The sequence below is a fragment of the Peromyscus leucopus genome, chromosome 10, assembly GCF_004664715.2.
Source record: "Peromyscus leucopus breed LL Stock chromosome 10, UCI_PerLeu_2.1, whole genome shotgun sequence".
Lineage (NCBI taxonomy): Eukaryota > Metazoa > Chordata > Mammalia > Rodentia > Cricetidae > Peromyscus > Peromyscus leucopus.
The window spans coordinates 85,162,530-85,173,236 of NC_051071.1; the positions used below are offsets into that span (position 1 = coordinate 85,162,530).

Sequence of the window (10,707 nt, forward strand, 5' to 3'; positions counted from 1 at the left end):
CCCGGAACCTTTGCTTCGAATCCCCGGGCCCACGGGGGAAGAGTACAGGAAAGGACCAGTCGGGGCGATTAGGGAACGGGAAAGGAAGAGGAGGGGCGGAGGACCATGGCCGCTGTGGTTGCGGTGTGCAGCGGCGTAGGGAGGAAGAACTGGATAACCGCGGCAGTCGGCCTCGCGGATCGCGGAACTCACGCAGGTAAAGTCCCCGGCAGAGCCCTCCAGCCGCAGTCTGCCTCCGATTGTCGATGGCGGCTTTGCTGTTAGCAAAAGCACTATTTCTCCACGACTAGGTTTAAGATGGGTGGGAAGCTCGAATCGCCTTAGACTGGTTTCTCAGAGCCGAAGAGGACTTTGAGGTGTAGTCAACTCTTTACTTTTAATTTTCGTTTCTATGCTTCTCTGTCAACGACCTGAATCTTTTTCTTGTTTTCCCCTTTGGGACGTCAGTGCCTTTTTGTTACTTCTGTACACATTTGCATTACAAGCTGGTAACTGTAGAAAGGGGGAAGGTTTTATAGGAGATATGCCCTTTAATCGAAAGCCTTAGGAATCACTTGTTTTAAGTCCCATTGCGCCCCCAAACCTAACAGGACGTTAACCAATCACTGCCTAAGAAGAATATGAAACCTTTATTTTATAGTATACGGGTTTTTTGTTTGTTTGTTTTTGAGACAGGATCTCACTGTTATGTAGCTCTGACTGTCCTAGGGTGGCCTTGAACTCAGAGATCCACCTTCCTATATAGGCCTACCAATTGCTGGGATTAAATGTGTGCACCCCGTGTCCACACTATGTCGTGCCTTTTGAGCCTTGTAGCCTCTTTTTAAGACATTAAGTCTTTGTTAGATATTAAGTGAATGAAAATAATCGGGTCATTGCCATTTCTATTTAATGACAGCGCTGTGGAGAAGAGGCTGTTCACAGTATCAACAGGTAGCCAGCAGTGAGGACCTGGTAAGATTTCTTATTTTTTAAAGAAAACGTTTAATTATTTGTGTGTACATTGAGGTGGGGGGAACTGTGGGAGACAGAGAGGACAGTAGATCCCCTGGAGCTGGAATTAGAGGTGGTTGTGAGCCACTGGATGTGGGTGCTGGGATCCTAGCTCCGGTCCTCAGTAAGAGCAATTGCTTTTAACCACAGACACCCATCCAGCCCTAGATTTTTGCCCCTTATATTACTAAGCCATTTCCAAATTCGGCCTAGTTTTTTCATATTTTAGCTAGTTGGAATTCAATTATAGGACAAAACAAAATAATGTTTGAGTTTGGAAAGTATGACTTACTGACTATATCACTTGGGTTTTGAAGGGAATTCCTAGATTCAGGCTTCTGTAATACCATATTTTTCTTCCTAGATATTAAAGGATATATGACTTGAGAATTTCTAAAGATAGCTTGGGTAGATAGAATAATTATAGATAATGGAATTTGGGGATGGCACTACCTTTAATTTATCAGTTTTGAAAGACTACCTTGATAAGAGACAAATTAAAGTTGTTTTGTTCTCTTTGGGACAAGGTTCTCTTTTGGACAAGGGCAGCCCTGGCTGTCCTGGAACTAGCTCTGTAGATCAGGTTGGTCTTGAACTCACAGAACTGCTTCTGCCTCCTACCAAACTAGTTTTACTTTAGGACATTAATCAGCTGCTTCTAAACTGTAGGTATATTTTTTATGGGTTTAAAGTATAAACATGGATGTAGGTGCCTAATGACACCATACAAGTACTAGAGTTAGCTAGAGTTGAGAAGAAATATAGCTTATATCTCAGCTGACTATAAATTGGATTAAGAAAATTCAAGGCAAGCTAGACATGGTGGTACACACATATTGTAATAGTACTTAGGATGCTGAAGCAGGAGGGTCTTTGAGTTCAAGGCCACCTTGGGCTACAACAATAAAAACAATCATTTTTTGGCTTTTTGGCTAAAACCAAATGTTTAAAAAAAAAAAGCAAGAAAACAAAGAAATCTTAAGGACTCTTAAATACCAAGGGATTTGTCCAAACAAATGTGTATCTATCTTAGTCATCTAATTCATACATCACACTTAAAAAGAATAAAGGACATTTACTCTTCTTTTTTAGTTCATGAATCCCACTGTGACTAATGAAAATTATGTGTCTTTTCCACATACTCCTTTGTCACAGTTAAGGAAGATTATAGATTTCAAAGCCATTTCTGAATGAAGACCCTGTGCCAGGCTGTGGCGGTACAGCCTGGAATTTCAGCATCTGGAAAGCTGATGCAGAAGGGTGGGTAGTCTGAGACTACCATGTGCTGCATCACAAGCTGTAGGACAGCTGAGGCCACATAGTGAGAACCTATTTGAAGAGACAAACCCTCCCCTAAAAAACAAACAAACAACTAAAAACCATGGGACAGGAACATAGAAAAGGGACTGTGAGGAGGAAAGAAGAGTTGGAAAGGGCAGGGCACAAAGAGGGTCATGGAATACACGTGTTGTTTTAGTCCTATTTTAAAAGCAGAAAAGGATATTATTGGGAATGAAGAAGGGGCCAGCAAGAGGGGGGAGGCAGGTTGAGTGAGAGCTGTAGAAGGGTAAGTAAGAACAAAGTAGAATCACACGCACGAAGGCAAGCATGCATGCGTGCATATATACAGAAATGTAATCTCACATAATGAATACTGTTTCTTTATATGCTAACCAAGAACTTTAAAAAAGTTTTAAATGTCTCTATACTGGCAACAAGTATGCTTATAGTAAGAGGGAGGCACTGTTATCAAAAATAGCAAGGATAGAAATGCTAAATGGGCCCACACGGACTCATGTGGCAGTCTATTAAGGTGATATTAATGAACCTTTCATTGCAGGAAGCCATGGAACATTACCTATTTATAAAATGTTATAGTGAGAAAACACAGGACAGAAAATTTGGGGATGAGTAAAGTTAGCAGTTATCCTAACTTAGGAATTGCATGTTATCTGTTGTGCTGTACCTTTTTCTTAAAGTTAAACTGAATTAATTTTAAGGGCTGGAGAGATATCTTAGTGTGTAAGAGCATTTACTACTCCTAAAAGACTCAAGTTCAGTTGCCCCACACACATTGGACAGCTAACAACTGTCTGTAACTCCAGCTCTAGGGGATCCATTGCCCTTTTCAGGACTGTGTGGGCTCTCTCTCTCTCTCTCTCTCTCTCTCTCTCTCTCTCTCTCTCTCTCTCTCTCTCTCTGACTGAGTGGGCTCTCTCTCTCTCTCTCTCTCTCTCTCTCTCTCTCTCTCTCTCACACACACACACACACACACACACACACACACACACACTTAATATATAAATCTGAAAGACAATGAGAAAATTATATGTATACCAAGGAATTATCTTGAAATACAATTTTTTAATTGAATGAATTTTAAATAAACTAAGATACTTTGGTCATCTGCAATCTGAACACAGCATCTGAGCAAAGAATCCCTTTATCAATGTGCTTACCTTGGAAGTCCTTTCTGTAGAAATGATTTTTCATCACAGAATGTTTCATGAGGTAATCCCTCTGTAGCCAGACTGACACAAAATAAAGTACTTGTGTAAAAAAGTATAGCTATAGCGTTAACTTTTATGACTTAACATGTCTTAACATGTTTAACAGTCTTAACATGTTTTCATCATGAGGCTTCTTTTATCCTAGCCAATCCCGATGGAAAACCCCTATAAGGAGCCCCTTAAGAAGTGTATTTTGTGCGAGAAGCGAGTAGATTATAAGAATGTACAGGTGAGCGTTGGTTTGTCTCTGTGAACTTGACTAAGATTCTCTTCTTTTTTGTTCATCTGCTCAGAGGATCATGTCACTCCTCGGGCTTTATGTAGGACAGATTCATCAACTTGATGATATCCGATCTGGCTATAACTTCCTGTGTTATCTCTATTCAGTTCAGAGCCCCTTGCTCCCGCAGTCATATTATTGGCTAAGTATTTCTCCTCTTTATTTTTGCACAGTAGTTCACTGTACATTAATAGACAGAAGTGCTTTGGGGAAAGTTCCTCTTGTGAAGTTGACCTTTGCAGTTCACTGTCATATGCTATCACTTTAAATACTGTTCCTCCGTAAGCTTTCAGCAAATTAGAAAGTGCATGATATTAGAGTTAAGTATTTTCACAGTAGTATCAAGCAATAGCTACCTTTGAAGGAGAAAAATCAAGAGATTATAAAAAACTACAGTGCAGCAGATGATTGTGCGAAGAGCCAAGGACAGCACCTAGTATCTAGAAAGTGTTATTAAAGTGTTCAATAAAAATAAGTTAAAGTAAAGGCCCTAGTCTGTGTGTTTCCAAAGAGCTCATTCGATAGCCTGCCGTGACGGCCAAGTATCCAGTGACTGGCTGTAAGCAGCTGTGTTTTAGGTGCCTGTGGGAGTCAGTAGCCCTGGCACCTAGCAGATAGGCTGACTCATGTTACTTAGTCTTGTCAAGGTTTTGATACACTAGATGTTAACTTTTAAAGGGTGCTTTTTGCTACAAGGTATTTTATCTCATGTTATTAACTTTATCTGAAACATATTAAATATTTACATAACTTGAAGGTCGTTTCTAAAAAATTTTTAATTTACCCATTCAGGGTTGAATAACAAATATACTAATATTATTTTTTCCCTTCCAAATATAACCCCCAAACAGCTTTTGTCCCAGTTTATCTCTCCATTTACCGGATGCATTTACGGAAGGCACATAACAGGTACTTTTTTAAATCTTAGAAATATAAATGTAGGTAAGAATCACACTGATCGCTTCTGTTATTTCAGGAGACCGGCAGGTTTTCAAATCATGCTGTGTCACTATGAAGTCCCTGCCACAGGGACTGGAGTGAGGTCCTTAAGGGAAGGAGTTACCTTCAGTACAAGGGGCAATTGGCTTCTGTACTCACACTTAACTTCAGGGTGACAACATACAGGAATTTGGACTTAAGGAAAACTGTATCTTGGGTTTAGACAGGTGGCCCAGCAGTTAAGAATGCATACTGCTCTTGCAAAGGACTGGAGTTCAGTTCCCAGCACCCACCTCAGGTGGCTCAGAATCGTCTCTAACTCCAGCCCCAGGGAAGACAGCGTGGCCGGCTTCTGCAGGCACCTGCACTCGTATGCACATACACCACCTCCGTTAAAGACAGTAAAACTAAATATTTTAAAATTGCTGTTCTTAGACTAAAACCTAGCGTCAGCAGCTGGTGGCTCTATCCAAACTGTCATTTGCTTTTTTGTTTACATAGGGCCACATGGTTGTCATTGAGTTACAGTAACAGAATCGAGTGTCTGAGAGACCAAATGACCCACAGAAGATTTTTTACTTCCTTCACAGAAAAAACTTACCAGTATTCAACTTAGAAAACTGCTAATGTAGTTTAATTAATAAATGTAGTATTAGCATTTCTGATGTGTAAGAAAGCACCTCTTCTGTTTTCACAGGTCTCTGTGGAAAGAAACAGAAAGAAATAACAAAAGCCATTAAGCGAGCTCAGAAAATGGGTAAGTCCGCCTGTACAAATGAATGGAACTAGTTAAGATTTTGCTCATTGTCTTTGTGAAAAACTTTAATTATCTCTTTACAGGGTTTATGCCAGTTACATACAAGGATCCTGCATATCTCAAAGACCCTAAAGTTTGTAACATCAGATACCGGGAGTAAATTGTGTAAAGTTACTGCCAATAAACCTGGAAGTGGCTACATCAGCACTGATTCAAACTAATTTGAGTAGAAATGTCTTTCAGTGGATTAGGAGGGATCGACCCCTCCACACCAGTGAGTGTTCTCTGGACACACTGCTTAAGATGGTGATGTTACATTATACACTTTGATAAAAGTGGTACCTCATGGTTGTCACGGCTTTTGATTATGGAAGAGGAGGGCTTCTATTAGAATTCCACCCTAGCCCAGATTCTGTTCTTGCAGATGGGATGGTTTTAGGGGAATGGTTATAGAAAGGTAGTGTTTGAATGCCATGAACTGGCTGTGGAGTTCGACCTGCTTGGAGTCATTTTGTGGTTTTGGTGAGCATGTATGCGCAGGGGGTTGTGGAGGCTAGAAGTTGTTATCAGGCTTCTTTTTCAATGTATCTCCACCTTTTTATATAAAAAATTATTCAGATTTGTGTGTGCCTGCCACGAGGGCAGATGTGGAGGTCAGAGGTCATTGTCCAGGCGTTGGCTCTCTCCTTCCAACCATGTGTTCTGGTGACAGAACCCAGGTCTCCAGGCTTAGCACAAGTATCTCAACCTATCAAGCCCTCGTGCTGGCCTATTCACCTCATGTCTTGAGACGAGGTCTCACCGAATCTGGAGTTCACTTGGGCTGGCCATCACTGAGGCTGACCAATCTGACTCACAAGCCCCAGGGAGCCTCTTGCCTCTGCATCCTCAGGGCTGGGACTACACATGCACACCACTGTGCCAGTCAAACAAAACAGCACTTGGCCCTTCGGTCAGTCCTCTCCTTTAACCAGTTTTCAGGTTGTCAGGCTTGTGCGGCAGTTTTACACCGAGCCTTACTCCCTTCCCCACCCCACCCCCCACCCCCTGGCCTTTTATCTTTTTTTTTTTTTTTTTTTTTTTTTTTTTGGTTTTTCAAGACAGGGTTTCTCTGTGTAGCTTTTTTTTTTTTTTTTTTTGGTTTTTCGAGACAGGGTTTCTCTGTGTAGCTTTGCGCCTTTCCTGGAGCTCACTTGGTAGCCCAGGCTGGCCTCGAACTCACAGAGATCCGCCTGGCTCTGCCTCCCGAGTGCTGGGATTAAAGGCGTGCGCCACCAACGCCCGGCTTCTGTGTAGCTTTTGCGCCTTTCCTGGAACTCACTTGGTAGCCCAAGCTGGCCTCGAACTCACAGAGATCCGCCTGGCTCTGCCTCCCGAGTGCTGGGATTAAAGGCGTGCGCCACCAACGCCCGGCTCTGGCCTTTTATCTTAATGTTGTTGCTGGGGTTCCAGACACAAGTCCTCATGCTTACTTGGCACTTTGCTGGCCTGGGACACCTCCTGGGCTCCTGGGGTCGTTTTCTAGCTAGTAGATCCCTGATGTTGAGGGTTCTCTTTGCAGAGTTTACACTGGGATTGATTGATACTGGACCAGTCCCTGTAAGACAAACTATTCCTGGACCAGTGTGTCCTTAAACAGATAGTGTTCCTTACAGGAAGGGATGGCACATAGACAATCGGCTTTCAGTCATCTGTGATGGGAGAAGGATCTATCGACAACTATGACTCTTCTTTCCCTGCCGTGAACAGCACCCATTACTTCATCACCAGTGAAACACCCCAGCTGTTTGTATAGATCATCCCCTGGGTAATAGGTGGCTTCCAGAACTGCCAGTGCATAACAACACCCAAGTTGAAGTGCCACTGCTAGATATGATTATGTCTTAAGTAGTTTCTCTAGGAAGCCACAGTGGAAGAACAAGGGGGAAGTGTACGCTCAGTGTTAACGTCCAGAGTGAAGTGTGAAGGTACCATGTGTGCATGTCATGAAATAGGTGGGAAACAATGCATCTGCAAGTTTCCAATCCCTGGGCTCCTGCCGTCTGTCTGGGGAGGGAACCACACATGGATGCACGCTGTTAAGTCCACCTTAACGTACTGTCAGCATTTTAAATAAACAAGAGCTGTTCTTTTTTTAACTTAAGAGATTTAATTCGTTTGGTTTTTTAAGACAAGGTTTCTCTGTAGCCCTGGCTGTCCCAGGCTGGAGATTGGCCTGCCTCTGCCTCCTGAGTGCTGGGATTAAAGGTGTGTGTCACCACTTGTGTGGCAGGGCAGATTTATTTTTATTTATGTTTATTTCGCTGTGTGTGTGCTGTGTGTGAAAGACAGAGAGAAAGCCAAAGAGCTCAATGACTCCCCTAGAGCAGGACCCAAGGCCTGTGAAGGAACCACAATCTACAGGTGGTTGTGAGCTGTCTAGTGTGGGTGCTGGAACCAAACTCCCGTCCTCTGGAGTGCTTCAAGCACTCAAATACTGGGCTCTCTCTTCAGTAAGAATCTTAATGAAGTAGAGAAAAATGAGACTTTACAGGCTTTAGATTTATTACATTTATTTATGGGGGTTTATGTCTGTGGCACAGTATCAGAGGCACTTGTGGAAACGGTTCTTTCCTTCCATGGTGGGAGTCCCAGGAATCCACTCAGGTTGCCAGTCTTGTCTGCAGATGCCTGTGCCAGCTGAGCCAACTCCCAGGCCCAATTTCATGAACTTATGTGCTTTTTTTCTGTGTTGTGAAACAAGGCCAGTTTCTCTTTTCCAATGTGAAGAGTGTTCTAGTTAAAAGAATGCATCTAGTTAAGTCTTTCCCTTGATAACTTGGAGGAAGCAAAAGATTGTGGCTTTGAGATAAAAGCATCTTAGCTGGGTGTGGTGGCATGGATCTTTAATCCCAGTGCTTGGAGGCAGAGGCAGCAGATACTTGTGAGTTTGGGGACAGCCACAACTACAGAGAGACCCTGTCTCAAAACAAACAACAAAAACCAAGCCAAAACCATCTGGACTGACTGTACTCAGTGGTAGAGAAGTTGCCTACCATTCACATGGCCCTGGATTCCATTCCTGTACCACAAATATAAATAAGGCAAACAATCTCCATTTCTAAAACGTACTTCAGATGTGGATGGACAGAGGCTAAGACACTAGACAGGGGTTATGAGATAGGAGAGAAAGAATCTACAGGGGCAAGGAAGACAACAGAACACAGATATAAAAGGAAGCAGGACCACTGTAGCAGAGGGCACAGAGAGAGGAGGCTAGGCAGTGAGGAGGAGGCTGCACCTGAGCTGAACCTGTGCACATTTACACAGCATTTATTTACAAAGTATTAGATACAAATAGGAATTTCTAAGATACTTTATAAAACATTAACTTACATATTATAAACAGTTGAACAGTAAAAATACCTTATTCACACATTATGGACAGCTGAATACAGTAAAACATGGACTTTATGCATTACTCCAGTAGGCAGACAGTAAAAATAGTAGAAAAAAGTGGTCTGAACCTCATCAAGTCAAAACTATCATCTAACAAGAATCAAAACGTGGGAGAGCGAGGATATTCTCCATCCTCCTCCGTGCTCCCCATCTCTGTGTCCAGATCCAGGCTGCTTGAGGACGTTCTGTTTGGGTGACTGCTTCGGGAGTCTGTCCCAGGTCTGCTCTCTGTCTCCAGCAGTCGCGTTTTCTTTACAGGCCATGGGTCCTGCGTGTCTAGAGCTTTACGCTTAGTCATCTGAGTTGCACGGGTTGGACTAGTGTCAGGGCTGTGAACATACTCCACCATTAAGGTCAGCTTAGCCACATCAAGATGGTGGTTCGTGTTACATCCACTTTGAGAAATATGTCTATTTTTCAAAGAAATAACACAAGAATGAAGAACTTCAGACTCTGGGAAAAAGGTTCGTAAAGCTTGACAAAGAAGAATGTTCTCCTGGGGGTTGTTTTGGACATTCTTCTCTCCTAGGGAAAACAAGAAAGAGCTTAACATGTGCTTGTTTCACAATCTTTTATAATTAGCTGCGTCAATAAAGTAAAAATGATTCCAAAAGATGGCTCATTCAGAATAAGAATGACATAACGCTAAATTCCTGTTTATGTGCAACGCTATTCTATGAAAAATCAGTCTGCCTTTTCCTCCGACACAGCACACCCACTATGGTAGCACAGTGTAATCATCACTACTTGTGCCCAGCGCATGGGTTGGTGGGTCAGGACGCTGGCTCGTGTGGCTGTGAAGGCAGCATCTGCAGTGTCCGTTCGCTGCTTACCCGCTGCTTTAATCTGCGCTTGCTGTTCTTTTCTAACTTCTTTTAGTCGGTTTACATCCATCATTAGTTTCTCCACTTCTCGTTCACTTTGTTCAACTTTTTGGCATATACTCTGCAGAATAAAATAAGGGCACAGATAAAACATTCCAGGTTTGTGCTAATGAGGACTTACAAAATAAGATTCTCAGACTGTAAAATACCATTAACCTTTTATGTAAACCACATTAATAACAAGCATTTGATGCTGCTAAGGATAGAGCTCAGTGTACAGCACTTACCTAGAATGTGTGTAGCCCAGGTTCAAGTCCCAGCATGTGCCCCACCTCCAACAGAACTATGATTTTGACATTTGGGATGTGGAAATAGGATTAGCAATTAACAGTTATCCTTAGCTATAGGGAGTTCAAGGTTAGCCTGGGCTGTATAAGAGCCTGTGTCTTTTTTTTTTTTTTTTTAAAGATTTATTTATTTATTATGTATACAGTGTTCTGCCTGCATGTATCCCTGCAGGCCAGTAGAGGGCCCAGATCTCATTACAGATGGTTGTGAGCCACCATGTGGTTGCTGGGAATTGAGCCTGTATCATTATACGCCCCCACCCCCCCAAAAAAACACACTAAATTAAGTAAAAAGCGACTCGACTATGTTTTTGTTTTAGGGAAATCACAGAAGACTACAATTTCTGTGAGAGAAGCTGTATCTGAAAAGCAAACTGATGCTATGTATCTCAATTTTAAAATGAGTAATTTCATTTTGGAAATATACCTAACAAAAGCTTATATAGGATAATGATGTTTCTTACTGTTAAATCAAACATCAATTTCAAAATAAAGGTCAGAATTTAAGTATGGCCAATTGTAGTGGATATTTTTTATGGTATTTGCCCAGAACTATTCAAATAATCGAAACATTACCAATGTTCACTGAAGGATAAATGAGTAAAGAAGTATGGCACTG

The 10,707-nt window shown here is 42.1% G+C and overlaps 2 protein-coding genes across 3 annotated transcripts in view; one reads left to right on the forward strand and one right to left on the reverse strand.

Annotated features, from left to right (window-relative positions):
- Positions 1 to 2: 2 nt before the first annotated feature.
- Positions 3 to 5,700, forward strand: Mrps18c (mitochondrial ribosomal protein S18C). 2 transcript variants are annotated; one of them, XM_028867275.2, is made up of 6 exons: positions 25 to 196; positions 899 to 954; positions 3,649 to 3,732; positions 4,635 to 4,692; positions 5,420 to 5,479; positions 5,563 to 5,700. In XM_028867275.2, exons 1-6 carry the CDS (start codon positions 106 to 108, stop codon positions 5,637 to 5,639), a joined length of 426 nt encoding a protein of 141 aa, XP_028723108.1. In that variant the 5' UTR covers positions 25 to 105; the 3' UTR covers positions 5,640 to 5,700. The 2 variants fall into 2 exon arrangements, with proteins under 2 accessions (XP_028723109.1, XP_028723108.1); XM_028867276.2 differs by lacking the exon at positions 3,649 to 3,732 and having other exon boundaries at positions 3 to 196.
- Positions 5,701 to 8,014: 2,314 nt separating this feature from the next.
- The window catches only part of Abraxas1 (abraxas 1, BRCA1 A complex subunit), a 14,831-nt gene continuing 12,138 nt past the window's right edge, over positions 8,015 to 10,707 (reverse strand). Inside the window, exons 6-7 of the mRNA XM_037208858.1 lie at positions 9,751 to 9,907; positions 8,015 to 9,442 (exon numbers count right to left, since the gene is read on the reverse strand). Coding sequence (XP_037064753.1) covers positions 9,018 to 9,442; positions 9,751 to 9,907 — 582 coding nt within the window. The 3' untranslated portion in view covers positions 8,015 to 9,017. The remainder of the gene's footprint in view (positions 9,443 to 9,750; positions 9,908 to 10,707) is intronic.

Bases quoted from the DNA above. Each gene is read 5' to 3' on its own strand.
- Mrps18c (XM_028867275.2), top strand. From the start codon at position 106: ATGGCCGCTGTGGTTGCGGTGTGCAGCGGCGTAGGGAGGAAGAACTGG. The intron at 3,733-4,634 runs GTGAGCGTTGGT...ACCCCCAAACAG, and splicing joins TAGATTATAAGAATGTACAG to CTTTTGTCCCAGTTTATCTC. The intron at 4,693-5,419 runs GTACTTTTTTAA...CTGTTTTCACAG, and splicing joins TTACGGAAGGCACATAACAG to GTCTCTGTGGAAAGAAACAG.